We start from the raw sequence: 16,550 nt of genomic DNA, 5'->3' as shown, positions 1-16,550 counted from the left end.
CCAAATAATGGCTTCCTAAAGTTGTCCACATCCTAATCCCCAGAGCCAGTGAATATGTTACCTTACACGGCAAAAGGGATTTTGCAGATGCGATTAAGTTAATGATCTTGAGATAGAGAGATTATCCTGGATTATCCGGTTAGGCCCAATGTGGCCACTGTACTGTGCTTATAAGTGAAAAGCGGACACAGGAGAGTCCGAATCAGAGTAAAGCAGCCTGAGAAAGACTTGACTGGCCACTGCTGGCTCTGAAGACAGAAGAGAGCTATAGTCCAAGAAATGTGGGCAGCCTCTAGAAGTTAGAAAAGGTGAGAAAACAGATGATCCCTTAGAGCCTCCTCAAGAACCCAACACATTGATTTTAGCCTTGTGAGACCCATTTTGGACTTCTGACCTCCAGGGCTGTAAGATAATAAATGTGTGGTTTTAAACCACCCATTTTGTGGTAATCTGTTCAGAAGTCACAGGGAATTAATACATACCTCTTAGAATTAAAGTCTATGATTAGGAAGGTGAGAGGTATGACTAGAATTTTTTGAAGTACTGTTCTTAAATACTTTTCTCTCATGTTTAAACTTTAAACAGGTGATTTTCCATCAACCCAAACATGCTTCCATTAAAACATTTTTAGAATACACTATTTCTTCAATAAAATTTAGCATTTTAGAAAAGTGTCAGAAACTGCGCTAAAGATGTTCACAGATTATCCAGGTTTAAAAGTCATCAGCAGAAAAGCCTGCTTACATGAACTCATGTTTTGTCACTTTGCTCTTAGAAACCGAATTGACATTAAGTTGGTCATTCTGATCTCTTGCTTTGGAAAAAAAATGTTAGTAAAATTATGTCTAAATCTAAAATATTTTCCTTAGAACAACTTCCAAATGATCATAGAACAGCTTCTAAATGACCATACAACCTATCAAACACTGAACCAGTCTACACAGGTATAATATATATAACAAATAGATTACATAATCTATAACAAATAGATTTAATCTCAAGAACAAGAGGAAATATTTCAGCTATGTAAACAGATGGAGAATTTTTGTTATCTAAGCTCCTATTAATAAAACCAGATTTTAAAAAAATAAACTTTAATTTTTAATTAAAAAATGATTTTGACATGTCTGCCTACACTAGCACTACAGAGAGAAATATAATACAAACCACATATATAATTTAAAATGTTCTAATAACCACATTTAAAAAGTAGAAATAGGTGAGATTAATTTTAACAATGTATTTTATTTAACCCAATATATATACACATATTATTAACATTTCAATATGATTTCAAAATTAAAACATTATTAGTGAGATGCTTAGCATTCTTTTTTTGTGCTAATTCTGAAATGGTGTCCATTTTACCCTTATAGGCATACCTCAGTTTAAACTCTCCAAATTTCAAGTGTTAAATGTGACCACTGTGCTGGGCAATGCAGGTCTCTACACTTTATACTCCTCTAAGTTCGCAGTCCTCAAAGTCCTTCTAAATTAAACATTTAAACACACCAGTGTTACATGAGTGATTTACCAGGTATCTTAGCTGACTTCTGGAAATTGAAGAATGGTGTATTTATTAGGTGTATGGTTGTAGTTAAAACTTCTACAAAGTGTGACAGCAATTTCACAGCCTGCCTTGACATCATCGAGGACATATAGGAGCCAAGTAACTGTCACCTTTTTAGTCTGGCCTCAGACTGCAATAAATAGCAAGCAATAGAATGAACATTGTAAAAATATTATTAAAATTTGTATAATTTTTGAATTTTTCGATCTCAGAAGAATGAGAAAGAAAATTTACCATGTAACTTTTAAGGGAGAAATCAAAAGCAGACGGATCTCCTGGGTATGGCCAGAACACAGAAATTAAAAAAATAAAATAAAAAAATATAAAACTAAAGCCCATAATGGTAACAAAAGAAAAACAAAAACAAAAAATTAAGCCCTTCAGAAACACATGCACTGTTCAGTTTCAAATATAATAAAAAAAGCCATTTCACTCCAACATTACCTATCAAGTTCTACTGAAAGTCACAAAGGCCTACTTACTGTGACTTCCAAAAAAGTATTTTGATAATACTTTGAAAGAAATAATTAATTTCTCTTTGCATGAAATTAAAAGCCATGATAATAGGAAAAACATTATAGCAAATTACTTGTGTCTAAGGAATGGGAATGGGCGTTTTATCTCCCCTAACTACAGCCTAAACTTAAGCCCAACCTAAACCTAGATCCCCATTATTCCAGAAATCCACCTGAGAGAAGTAATGAGAACATATTAAGCAAATATTTGCTAGAATAATTAGAATGTTCCTAGTGTAAAGAAAAGATAAATACTTAAGGTGATAGCTATCCCAATTACTCTGATTTGATTATGTGAATGTATCAGATTATCACATATACCCTGAAAATATGTACATCTAGTATCTATTGATTTTAGAAAAAAGAAAAAAAAATTGCTAGAAATCTCAGTAATTATTGCTGGGCTGTATAATATTTGTAGTTCTTCAGTGGACTTAATAATGAGCACTATCTGAAGAGCTGAACAGTTTCAACATATTCAGTATCTTAATACATATCCATGCAAGAGATGATGTACCAAAATATTCTGGCAAAAATTTATAGAAAACGTAAATGTTATAATCTGTGTATTTCTTTATTTAATAAGTTTGATAATTATCACCAAAAATTGTTCTGTGGTTGGATGATGGTGAATAAGATGGTAGAAAGTCTGATCCACAATGGAATAACTTTGGAAAAAAACAAGTTCTTAATCACTAAAAATTTCTAGCAGAGAATGCAAGGTCAAGAATACAGGGGGTTGAACTAGGTGACCATTTTGGGTTATGTTTTAAGGTTCTATATGAGAAAATAAGACTAAAAGGATACATGAGAATATCAGTAGTGAACATTCCTCTAATAAACTACGTATCTTTTTCTTTATACTTTTCATTAAGCATCATGTTTTCCTTTTGAAAGACTGCTTTTTTAAGATGCTACCCAAAGGATATATAAGGAGAGTAAACAATAGTTTATCATTCAAACTGGGACACTCTGAGGGAGAAAGGGGTCATTTTTAATAATTATGTGAAGATAATAGGTTTAAACTGGGGCTATCCTGGATAAGCCAGGACATACGGTCACTCTAACTAGGCATGATCTTATTATTTGTGTTAATAATCTTTCATTACTGGTGAAACTTGGAGAATTAATAAAGCTACATAAACTCATATAATAATTTTCTAAGTTCTATTTGAATAAATTGGTTAATTTTTTGGCAGGAGTACAATTTTCCATCCTATATCTTAATAGTACATTTTCAAAAGGCTAGTCTATCTCTGTTTCAGTTAATCAAAGAAACTTAGATACAGGTGATTCTATGTTTGTTTGTTTATTTATTTTATTTTTTGAGATTGGGTCTCACTTTGTCACTCAGGCTGGAGTGCAGTGACGCCATCTCGGCTCACTGCAGACTCCACCTCCCAGGTTTATGCCATTCTCCTGCCTAGCCTCCTGAGTAGCTGGGACCACACGAGCCCACCACCACGCCCGGTTAATTTTTTTTTTTTTTTTGTATTTTTAGTAGAGACAGGGTTTCACTGTGTTAGCCAGGATGGCTGATTCTATGTTTTCACAAAGGATTAGGGAGTAAAAAGACTAAAATTCACATGAAATAATTTAAACATGTATGTATGCATGATATATTCATTCCATAATCTAAGTAAACCAAATCTAGAATATGAAGGTAACAGAAGGAAAAAAGGAAAAAACTAGTCAACAACAAAGAAAAAACTACTATAGAGTAATTCTACTCTAAAGGCAAGCTGGAAAAAGAAGAATACTGGCAGACAAGGAGGCTGTGAGCATGGCAGTGGAACACCGTCTACTTATGTTTTCAAATGGGTATATTCTAAAACCCTGGGCGATGGTCTTATTATACAAAATAAGATATGGTAAGGAGTTGCTTTTTGTTTTGGAACAATTTGATTAAACACGGTTTTACATGTAAGTATTGCTATCTTAGAGTTATTTTGTGACTAGTTTTTCCATTACTGCTCTAAAAAAATTCAATAAAGCTAATTTCTGTACAGAAAAGCACTCTGTTTAAAAGTTAGAGGAGCTCTTAACTACACAATAGGACTATATAAAGCCTCCTTTTCTCTGGTTATTTTCAAAATATGCTGTAATTTTACAGTCAACCTCAAACATATAAAAGGAATAGGACATTAAACTTAATTCACAAAACAAAAACTGCTCATTAATTTATCTTAGGTGGATCCCAGAGGAGGCATCCGTGGGTTTGATTCCAAAGTAAATCTCTATTAGGAGCCTCAGAACAGTTCCAAGGGCACCCATTCCAGCAAAGAACTTTGGGTAGCAGTTAAGAAAGCTTTGAAGGACAAAAACAAGGTTTTTATCAGTCCTTGAAGGCAGATTCAGGGCAATTCTGAATTCCGTGCTTTGTTTTTAAAACATTTACCAATTAGTACAGAGTCTGTGAACCCTTTAGCAGCCCAAAGAAAAATGGGGCAGTGAGGACACAGCATCAAGCTGACAGAAGCAGCCTATGCTTTTAGATTTCCCAAAAAGAAAGCTCATGTCATTACTTTCAAATGAAAATTACACGAGAGAAGTAACTGGATGAGGTAAATGTTAAACAAAGTGGGGCCACGATGCGGTGGCTCACACCTGTAATCCCAGTACTGTGGGAAGCCAAGGCAGGCAGATCACTTGAGACCAGGAGTTCGAGACCAGCCTGGCCAACATGGTGAAACCCTGTCTGTACTAAAAATATCAAAAATTAGCCAAGGGTGGTAGTGCGTGCCTGTTATCCCAGCTACTCTGGAGGCTGAGGCACAAGAATCGCTTGAACCCAGGAGGCGGAGATTGCAGTGAGTCAAGACTGTGCCACTGCAACTCTATCCTGGGCAACAGAGTGAGACTCTACCTCAAAAAAGAAAAAGAAAAAGAAATTGATAGCAGGCAAATTCTTAAAGTCAATGAAAGAAGCCTCAAGAAAGATCAATTTCCTTTGCTTCACAATAATTCAAACAAATTATTTTCTTGGTAAGGAACAAGTCCTCAATGCTTGATGAAGCTACATTGGCCTTCTAGTTGTTAGACTCTAGTTAAGAATATTATACACTCACAAGTAAAAATATTTAAAACTACTACTTCAGATAGTTTACAGAGTGGCCAATAATCTCCACATATTTATTTACACTCATGTGCTTCTTATCTCTAAACCACTGTCATTTTCCCACCTTGTAGCTAAAAAATATCACACAAAATAAACACAAACAATGCAACAAAGGAACAGAAATCCATTGTGAGAAAAATTACAAGCATAAATAGTTTACTGGTTGCAGTCCAAATAGACTTCACTTTAAAAAATACTTACCAAGTGCTGGAGAAAGTTCTGTATAGGCATATTAATGATTTTTGTTTTAACTGAAAACTGGAAGCTTAGAGTGTAATTACCTCTTTAATAATTAACAAATAATTATTATAGTCAGAATTAAACACTTTTAGTGTTGATACATTCTACAAAGGAAGGGAATAATAATAAGTAGCATTAGAACAGCACATACATTTTTATGTGTACAGATGGGGGCAGGAGGTATATAAACTCTGTTATCAATTCCCAAAGTATGGTGAATTTGGAGTATGAAATTGGAGAGGTAAATATTAGCTCATTTATTGGCTTTATTTAGCTTTCCCTCAAATTACATGTTTAAGAGATTTAACCATAACCAAAAGGTATTTTTAAAGTTCAGTGATGACCAAATGAAAATTAAGTAAAAAATTGCTCTAACCTAACAAATCAAAGTAGCAACAGCAAGGTAAATACTTATAGGCCTGGCTATGGCTGATGGTTCCAGTAGGATGTATTTCATTTAATAAGCAGTGAGAAAACTCTCAAGTAACATGTCCAAAAATTCAGTTCATCAAACACTGTTTTTTTTTTTTCATAACACCACTATAAGACTTGGCCATTCCCTTGTTCCTAAAAACATTGCTGTTTCTTTTAATGTGTGGAAATTCTAAATCATATAGATCGGGAATTTAAAATAGTAAATAGGGGAAATAATTTTTATTTTTATTTTTTGAGACAGTCTTGCTCTGTCACCCAGGCTGGAGTGCAGTGGCACAATCTCAGTTCACTGTAACCTCTGCCTCCTGGGTTCAAGTGATTCTTCTGCCTCAGTCTCCCGAGTAGCTGGGATTACAGGCATGTGCCACCGTGCCCGGCTAATTTTTGTATTTTTAGTAGAGACGGAGTTTCACCATGTTGGCCAGGCTGGTCTTGAACTCTTGACCTCAGGTGATCCGCCCGCCTCGGCCTCCCAAAGTGCTGGGATTACAGGCGTGAGCCACCGCGCCCAGCCTAATGGGGGAAATAAATTTTAATTAAAAACTTCAGTTCTTATATAGAACACATTTAGAGGAAAATACAGACATAAAAGTACACACATACTTTCATTCTTATGCAAAAAAATCTAACTCCCTGTACTTGTGATTTAGGTGACTCTACATCCTGAGGATTGCCTATGTGGGTAGAACTTAAAGGAGGAAATCAGTTCATACTAAATTCCTCAGTTATTTCTCACTCTGTTTCAGTGTTGTCACAATTTTCAAAAGAGACTGCAAGTTAACTGAATAATCAAAGCATTAAACTTGTTCTAAGCATGCTGTTTTGAAGTTGGATTTTGGCTGAATTGTTCTGATAGAATTCAGAATAGAATTCTCATAGAATTTCACTTTTTTTTTAGTCTTTGTGCTCTTTCTTTTTGTTTGTTTTTTTTTTTTTTTGAGACGGAGTCTCGCTCTGTCACCCAGGCTGGAGTGCAGTGGCCGGATCTCAGCTCACTGCAAGCTCCGCCTCCCGGGTTTACGCCATTCTCCTGCCTCGGCCTCCCGAGTAGCTGGGACTACAGGCACCCGCCACCTCGCCCGTCTAGATTTTTTTTTTGTATTTTTTAGTAGAGACGGAGTTTCATCGTGTTAGCCAGGATGGTCTCGATCTCCTGACCTCGTGATCCGCCCGTCTCAGCCTCCCAAAGTGCTGGGATTACAGGCTTGAGCCACCGCGCCCGGCTGTGCTCTTTCTTTAAATGGAGAAAGCTGAGGCCAAATTTAAGGCTCATAAAGCACTGTCATCTCCTACATCGTGTGTTCTTTATGCCCCACTCTTCCCTCAACCTTCTCTGCTTCTTACTTCATCAGCCCTCCACCCCTGTATAAGTATCAGAATAAAGTCTGGCCATGTGGTAGCTTATTTTTAGAGATAATCTAACTTAAGGTGGACACTTAGGATACTTTTTTTTTTTTTTGAGACGGAGTCTCGCTGTGTTGCCCAGGCTGGAGTACAGTGGCGCAATCTCGGCTCACTGCAAGCTCCGCCTCCCGGGCTCACGCCATTCTCCTGCCTCAGCCTCCAGAGTAGCTGCGACTAAGGCATGCGCCACCACACCCAGCTAATTTTTCTGTATTTTTAGTAGAGACAGGGACTGAGGATACTTTTATGCAGGCTTGAAAACAGTTTATGTTTTCTGAATACTTGCTATTTAAAAGAACACAAAACTCAAAAAGAAATCAAGCACACTTGACACTGAAATGGAGCTTACCTTAGAGCCACGTTCATTAAAGATTATTTCTACATCTAGGATTTTGCCAAACTGCTGCAGAGATAAAAATAAAAACATTTACTTATGGTCAGGTTTTTATTCACATATTTTGTTCTCTTCTGAAATGGGAATAGTTTATTTTTCTTCTTCTGTAAACTACTTATTTAACTTCTATATTTGTATTTGTTAGTAAGTTCCAATACCAGTTTCTGATTTTTCCTCATCGCTGAGCTGACAGTTTCTCCTTTCTCAGTTCACTCACTCAGGCAATTTATCCACCTCTCTGTGTGGAAGCTGTTGTCGAAAGTCATTCACAGTGTTAGCCCATTAGATGCTGCATGGGGACAAGAACTTGGAATTTTCCTAACTACATCTCTTTATTTTTTAAAAGTCTCAGATTTGAAAAGCAAATCCTAGTAAGTAGAATAATATACTATAGAAGGCTATTCCCCTCCTTTTTTTAATACAAAGTACATTCACTATATGAAAAGCAGAAAACATAAACAAAAGGAAAAGGGAAAACAGAAAATAAAGATCATCTGCGGCCAGGCATGGTGGCTCACGCCTGTAATCCCAGCACTTTGGGAGGCCGAGGAGGGTGGATCACCTGAGGTCAGGAGTTCGACACCAGCCTGACCAACATGGAGAAACCCCATCTCTACTAAAAATACAGAATTAGCTGGGTGTGGTGGCGCGTGCCTGTAATCCCAGCTACTCAGGAGGCTGAGGCAGGAGAATTGCTTGAATCTGGGAGGCGGAGGTTGCGGTGAGCCGAGATCACGCCATTGCACTCCAGCCTGGGCAACAAGAGCGAAACTCCATCACAAAAAAATAAAAATCAAAATCATATGCAATCCTATCATCGTAATGTTTTAGTACACAGCATTCCAGGCTTTCCCTCAGGTATGTAGAGATAAGTAACTACAGACATCAGATACATTCTATAATTTGCTTTTTTGTTTATTACCAAAAAAAAAAAAAAAAAAAAAAGACAGAGTCTTGAACTGTCACCCAGGCTGGAGTCCAGTGGCACGATCTTGGCTTACCGTAACCTGTGCCTCCTGGGTTCAAGCTATTCTCCTGCCTCAGCCTCCCGAGTAGCTGGGATTACGAATGCCCGCCACCACGCCCAGCTCATTTTTGTATTTTTAGTAAAGAGGGGCTTTCACCATGTTGACCAGGCTGGTCTTGAACTCCTGACTTCATGTGATCTGCCCGCCTCAGCCTCCCAAAGCATATATTGCTTTTTCTTAACTTAGCAATAGATTATGAACAACTATCTAAGTCAATATATATCTGTGTTACCACCTCTACAGGCTACATGCTATTCACCACTTTAATATTTCTACAACAAACATCAAGAATATTTTAAATAACACCTCTCTCTAGTAATTCTTTAAACATTTTAACATTCAGAAAAGCAAACAGAAACTAAAGACACAAAGCCTAAACTCTGTTGTTATGTAGCTAAATAGCCGACTAGAGGGTTACACAAAACACAATCATTATTTAGGGGGAAAGTATATATAAAAAGAGACAAAACTGTTTTAATCAATGCTTGGATGAAATGAATTGAAGGTACATGCAGAAAATTTCCAGATATCTTTTTGGCTCATATTTCCCTCTGAGTATTGGAGTCATACCTGATCATCTACTTCACTTGGGTTTCAAAGCAGACTTTGGGAAATGTGAAAAAAACTGAAAAGGGGAAAGAGCAAAACAGAAATCATGCTGTTCCATTGGACTGAATCATTACTATCTTTATCAAAAAACTTGTATTAATAACCCAAGTTTTCTACAGTAAGACATCTTGGTTTGGTTTAATAGAAAAACCATGGAAAAAGGAAAATGTCTTATTTTACATGGGAGGGCATTTATGCTTATCTTATAAAACTAAGGTTTGCATGGTGCTTTGGAGTTTGTTTTGCTTTATATTTTCTAATGCATTCTTATAATATCCTTCTGGAGTAAGGATCACATTCCTTTTATGGTTAAGGAGAATGAGGCTAAAAGAAGCTATTCGTCAAGTTTATGAAGCTAATGAAATGGAGCATGGAATGCCTGCTCTTTACCACTGCTACTATTCTTCTAAGTAATAGAGAGTCACAATATGGAAGAAAATAAAGCAACTAAGTATCTCTGGTAAGGAAAAAGTTATTTCTTTTGCACTTTAGGTTTTATGAGAAGGGCATAATACATTTCAAGAAATCACTAACTGGCCCAGGCAGATCTGCAATGGACACTATTTTTCTGACTCAAGAGAAAACAAACCTCTGGTAGATGAGAATGTACTCCATTCTCACAGACCTCCAGAGACTAAGATTTTATGTAAGTTCTGATAATTCAGTATAGAGCCTAATAACTCAGGCCCCCGAGAATTTTCTTCTGCATAACGCAAGTCCTTTATGCTGCCCTTTATTTTCTGTTGTTCTCTTCTCTGAAGAAATGGAAAATATCTGGTTACCACTTTCTGTGTAAAAGCTCTTCAAATACTTCAAGAACATCATTAAATCTCAACTCTGGCCTTCTCTTTAGTGTGGAAAATATATCCAGGTAGTCAGCTATAAATGACAGAATGTTGCCCCAGTGTCTTGTCACCATAAAGTGGGCACAACCAAGACTCAAAGAAGAGCATTTGCTTTTCTAATAAAGTACCAGGCAGCTATCCTAGTGGAACTAAAAAAACAAAATGAAACAAAACAAAACCTATTGATTATCTCTGGGTTAAGAGTTTGGTCAAATTCAAAAAGCAACAACACACAGGCTCAGAAAAAATTAAGATCCTTAGCAGCCATTCACTTCTCAACAACTTAAATCTTTGCAATTAACTTTTTTCATGATGGTGATTCAGGAGGAAATAAACAGTTGAAAGAATACATCAGAGGTAGTAAACCAATCCTCTACAATGATTTTAGATATTGGTCTTGACACTGTGGAGTATGAGCAATGAAGTATTATAAAAACAAAACACTGAGGTACTGTTTTCACAAATATTATTTCATTTAATTTATAACTCTGAAAGGTAGAGATTACTATCTCTCTGTTTACAAATATGATATTTAAATTCAAAAAGGTTACATGAATCCCAAAGTTCACATGCGAATAGAATCTGAACCCAGACTCTGACTCCAAAATCTATACTCTTTCCACTTTAATGAGCCACCTCTAAACCTGTATTCTCTACATTGTGAATCTTTTTAGACATTACAAAGCTAAGTAGAGAGTGGCAATAATGCATCCCTGAACCTAGTTTCTTTGGTCTTGTAGTTGAGGGAGATAAGAGGAGAGGAAGGCAGTACAGAGCTGGGCTTACATGGAAGGCAAAGGAAAAAACTAAGAAGGCGACAGGATGAATAAGCAATGGTCCCCAAACTTAAGTGCACGTGAGTATCAGTTAGGGATCTTGTAAACATACCTAAGCCCAAGCCACACTCCAGGCCAATTAAATCACAACCCTAGAATGTGAGACACAGACATCAATATTTTTTAAGCTTCCCAGGTAATTTCCAGTGTGCAAACAAGTTTAGGAATCATTGCTCTAAAATAATATGCACGTTTGCTCTTTCAGGTGAAACTAAGCATATTATTGGTATGTTTACTGAGTTCGGTAGGTGAGTAGGGTGACCATCCTGGTTTCAGCTGAAAGTCTCCCATCACAAGAAGCCCCTCAGTCACAGCAAACTGGGTCATAGGGCCACCTTATGCGTGCAGCAGCCTGCAAGACTATGTCTAGAGCAGACTGGATGATAGAAAAAGGTTTCTAAAGACTGATGAAAAGACTGATTTATCTCAGGATCTTTCTCAATCTATTTGTAGCTTAAGCCTAAAGTAATAATGACTAATAACACACCTGGGGGATTAAAATCTACTTTAATTGTAAAATCTATAAAAAAACTCCAGAGACTTACCCCAAACATCTGCCGGAGGTCAGGGTCCCGGAAGCGGAAAGGAATATTAGAGACATGCAGCCGTTTCGGGGTAGATTTACTCTCTGAATTTTCACTACTTTGTGTCTGTGACTGCTGGCCGTCTGTCTGTGCTCCACCTTCTGTCTGCTAAGCAAAGAAATAAATAATAAAGAATGAAAACTAAACGCAATTACTGTAAAATAATTAATGTTCCCCCCACAGCAATCATCCCCAAACAGGGTATCTTTAAGCAAAAATTACAGTAGTCCCTTCAAAGACAAAAACAACAACAACAACCAGAAACACAAAGATGTTATTAATGTTCTAAATGCTACCATCTACAAACAAAATGTTGGTGTTTTGAGTATTTATAGTATGCTAGCAAAACGGGAGCTGAGGTACACAGAAGTACTAAGCGACTTGCCCAAGATCACATGAAGATACATTAGAATAACTGAAGATACGAGAATAGTTCCTTTATTCTTAGACTTTTAGAACTTTCTATTTTTAAGATATTTTTATTCTGAAAATAGAGAGTCTGTTGTACTTAGTTATGGAGGTCACTTCATTTTTTGGTCTATGATCTCAGGCTCTCTCAAGGAAATGAAATAGGGAAATATTTCTATATTTCATTCCCTCTATTAGCTCTAGAGTTATTACTACTATGTTGCCAAAGTATTATAATGATATTATTTATGAAGAGGAAAAACCTAGCAACAACTGAAGAAGCTTCTTTTTTTTTTTTTTTTTGAGTCTGACTCTGTCGCCCAGGCTGGAGTGCAGTAGCGCGATCTTGGCTCACTGCAAGCTCCGCCTCCCAGGTTCACACCATTCTCCTGCCTCAGTCTCCAGAGTAGCTGGACTATATAGCCACTTGGCTAATTTTTTGTATTTCTGGTAGAGACAAGGTTTCACCCTGTTAGCCAGGATGGTCCTGATCTCCTGACCTCGTGATCCACCCACCTCGGCCTTCCAAAGTGTTGGGATTACAGGCATGAGCCACTGCACCTGGCCAAGAAGCTTTTTACTCTGAAACAAATCTGTACTCTCCTCCCTAACTTATTCAATTCCAGCTAACTTTAGTCCAGGGGAACCCAACCTTCTGCAGCCCAGAGCAAAGTGCATTGAGAGAATCTAACTGTAGGAAAAGGCTTTAGAGACCCTGACTCATCTGCTACTCAACCTAAAAATGCAAGATTTGTACATATCCACAGTTAAAGAGTATGCATGAGTGTGGGAATGCATTTATTTTTATTTATTTTTTACTTTTTGGACCCAGTTTAATGGGTTGTACATGGTAACCCAATATGCTCACACATGCACACAAGAATCACATGCAGAAATCAAAGTTTCAAGACAGGACAGCTACTGTATGTGCCTGCACGCTGGTATTTTCTAGTTTGTTTTCCTTTTTCTTACCTAGCATAACCCAGTAAATTGAATTTACAACCCACTAAGAGGTCACAGCCTGTGGACTGGAAAACAGTGAACTAAACAACCTCTCTGAGCACTCTGGCGCTTCCAGAAAACCATGTTTTGCTGCAGCATCCTCAGCACCATTCCACGAGGAGGGAGGCAACTCATCCCACGTCCCCACGATACACAGGAGAAGACAGAACGGGGGCTCTCCGTGGGCCACCCCATTAAGCCAGTCGGAGCACTTGGACTCAGATCTCCCAAACTTCATGCGATTTCCACTCCATCACGCTGCCTTTCCATGTGGCTTTCAAAATCATTGCTAAGCCCTGTTTCCATGATGCCACACTCAAGTTTTAGGTGAAAATCTATTACGAAATAAAAACTTTTTTTGGAAACTATACTGCTGCAGAAAAAGCACACTGTCAAGAGTGTGCATTTTGGGTGCAGTGGGTGGGAAGAACCTACAACATGTGGTCTACATGGTAACTGCTTTTCAAAAGCGAGTTTCGGGGGGCACAGCGAGGGAGGAACCACTAGAACTGTTATTGAACAGTCATGTGCTTCTCTCCAATCAGGAAACTCCAGCAGCTGCAGAGAACATCCGGAATCAGAAGTGAACACCTGAGTAACGACCTTCTGGGCCAGAAAGATGGTCTTTCAATGAGAAAGCCAGGGCCCCCAGACACTGCGTGTCCTGCATGGAATCACCAATTGGCCAATAGCAGGGCCCACAAGGAAGCCTAGGATTTCAAGGACGGCCCCGCACTACTCTAAAAATGTTTCTACCACCAATACACGCTTGAATGGGCCCATGCCTGTAGGGAAGGCACTATCAACTCACACCAATTCCAAAGGAAGAAACCCAGGCTCAGGGGCTTCCCAGTGAAGACAGGTACAGTCCCCTGAAAACCACGCCCCAGACTAGAGTGCATGGTCCTCCACTGGACAGACCCCGTGGCCCGTCCTCAGGATCCCAGAACAGGCTGCTCAGTGACATGCACTAAAGCGGGCAGGGATGGGCACTGGGAGATCCTGCCTGTGCAGAAAAAGTCCTCCCAGGAAGCAAACCACATTTCCAATCTGGTGAATCACACACAGTAGAATAAAATCCAGGCCAATCAGCTATGCCTTCAACTCAAAAGGAATCTGAAGAATACATAAGTTAGTTATACATTGTCACCAAAGCAGTTAGGGAGAGCTTCTGAGATGATGAAAACCAAGGGAAAGGGGATGGAGATGAACAAAAATGATCTCATTAAGCCAGAGGCAGGCGAAGCCACACCACTTCTGGAAAAGTGTAACAATAAGGCAAGAACTCAGGTTCCCAGGGAGAGGGACATGGGCTAAGGGTGACTTGGTGCCTGCAGGCAAATTGCTTAACTTCCCTGCCCTCCTGGCACCTCATGCCCGACACAGCCTCTGGTATTGGGAGTGGTACGGTATCAGAGGGCTGCTCTCCTTCAGGCCGGCCTTGCTGTCCACACCGGGAGGCAGGCAGACAGTCACTCAGGTAGAAGACTTTCTAAGGCTTCCACTGCCCAAGGGCTGCAAGGGCATCCTTCAACGAAGACAGACGCTTGGTGGCCACTACCCCATTCTTCTTCAATCTCATCCCCCTTGTGGTTTCGGATGCCGCGGACCAAGTCCTGCAGGTTCTTGTCAAACGTGCAGTTGATGATGACCTTCACCATCTTGAGGGCCATGGTGGTGGCCCATGGGCTTCTGCCCCAGGAGGCCCACGGCTGCTTGCCGTGAGAGGGCCCGGGGGCCGCAACTATTGCCGGTGGATCGCTGAGTTGCTGGCTGCTGTGGTGTCGCAGGCTCCTAGTCCAGTGCAGCAGCGGGGTTCAAGGACCGCGGCAGAGGCTGTGACCTGCTCCACAGGGGCCGCGATCCCACTCAGGGCCTCTTGCAAATGGCAGACAAGTATTTATTTATTTTTATTTTATTTTATTTTTTTTTCAATTGAGACAGTGTCTCACTCTGCCACCCAGGCTGGACTATAATAGCGAGATCAAAACTCACTGAAGCCTCAATCTCCTGGGTTCAAGTGATCCTTCCACCTTAGCCTCCCAAATGGCTGGCACTACAGGTACACACCATCACGCCCAGCTTAATATTCATTTATTTTATTTTATTTTATTTTTTTTTGAGACAGAGTCTCACTCTGCCGCCCAGGCCGGATCTCAGCTCACTGCAAGCTCCGCCTCCCGGGTTCACACCATTCTCCTGCCTCAGCCTCCCGAGTAGCTGGGACTACAGGCGCCCGCCACCTCGCCCGGCTAGTTTTTTGTTATTTTTTAGTAGAGACGGGGTTTCACAGTGTTAGCCAGGATGGTCTCGATCTCCTGACCTTGTGATCCGCCCGTCTCGGCCTCCCAAAGTGCTGGGATTACAGGCTTGAGCCACCGCACCCAGCTTAATATTCATTTTTAATCATGAATCTCTTTTGCAACATCCCAGGCATGCATTTATCTAATTGTTTTTCACTAAATCCTCAAAAAAGTTATGTTAAGAAAATTTTTGATAAATATGTAACAGGTGTGGCACATTCTAGGCATGCAATTTTGATGTATTCATCTGGCAATTGAAGAGCCTTGTGTCTTTACTATTCCCTATGAAGTCCATGCAAAACTGGATGGCTTGCTGAGCTGATTAAACCAACATACTTTTAAAACAGGAGTGGAACTTGCTGTTCTTATTCTCTCAAATGAGACAGAAGTGAGTCCCCAACAGATTCCGCTAGGTGACAGGATGAATCCCCTCCCTTTGACTTTCAGGCTAAAAGAAGCTGTGAATCAGAGATACTTTTGGCTCAGAGATGTTGGCAACCATCTTGAAATGAAGTTTGAAACTTTAAAATATAAAGGATAATCAGGAATAAACTCCAAATGAATACCAGCTTTTCAAGTGTCAATTTAAGTGATGGCAGCTTTTTATCTCATTCCATTCAGGCCTTGCAGATGGCTTAATGTGCAATGATTCATGTGATATAAAAATAGCAGAAAAGGGAAGAGCTACGAAGCAATGTTCTGTGAAAGTGTACGGTTTTCAATCATCAGTCTTGGCACAATGCAGACTAAATAACATAAATTCCATTTAAAGATGAAACTCACTAAGTTACTAAAACAGCATCAAGCAAACCAACATGTAGTCAAAGCAACAAGCATCAATTACAACTAATGCTCATTCAAGTATCTTCAAACTTGCCTCTTAACATCTCACAGTTGGATCACATAAAACTTTGTCTTCAACCAAACTTTACAACCACCAGATCTGGTCTGCGAGATGACAATGTATCACTCTGAGGAAAGTTAAAAAGACTGATTCCACAAACTCCAAATTACACTTTTATATATAACTTTATATGTAGTCCATGTAATCTGTCATAATGTATGTGAAGTGGCAGGATAAATGAAAACTAATGATTACTTCAAAGTATGCTGCCCAAGGTGCTTATCTGTAGCTCTCGATAGTTCTTTGCTTCTCTGAAGACACAATGTAAGATCAGAAGCAAGACTGGTTAATTTTGCAGCTTGTAGTGAACACCCCCTGCTTTTTTTTTTAAGTATGAAATCTTTAATTCTAAGTT

At 39.0% G+C, this 16,550-nt stretch overlaps 1 protein-coding gene across 20 annotated transcripts in view; it reads right to left on the bottom strand.

Annotated features, from left to right (window-relative positions):
• RBFOX2 (RNA binding fox-1 homolog 2) overlaps positions 1–16,550 on the bottom strand; it is a 300,698-nt gene that overhangs the window by 32,898 nt on the left and 251,250 nt on the right. For 11 of the 20 annotated variants that reach the window (XM_030914834.1, XM_030914839.1, XM_030914841.1 and 8 more), the window contains 2 exons: positions 11,540–11,686; positions 7,632–7,685 (listed from right to left, as the gene is read on the bottom strand). In XM_030914834.1, the coding sequence (XP_030770694.1) occupies positions 7,632–7,685; positions 11,540–11,686 (201 nt within the window). The remainder of the gene's footprint in view (positions 1–7,631; positions 7,686–11,539; positions 11,687–16,550) is intronic. The other 9 variants (XM_030914835.1, XM_030914837.1, XM_010389166.2 and 6 more) reach the window with 1 other exon arrangement.

Source organism: Rhinopithecus roxellana, chromosome 13 (genome assembly GCF_007565055.1).
Source record: "Rhinopithecus roxellana isolate Shanxi Qingling chromosome 13, ASM756505v1, whole genome shotgun sequence".
NCBI lineage: Eukaryota > Metazoa > Chordata > Mammalia > Primates > Cercopithecidae > Rhinopithecus > Rhinopithecus roxellana.
This window is presented reverse-complemented; position numbering and strand designations above follow the sequence as displayed.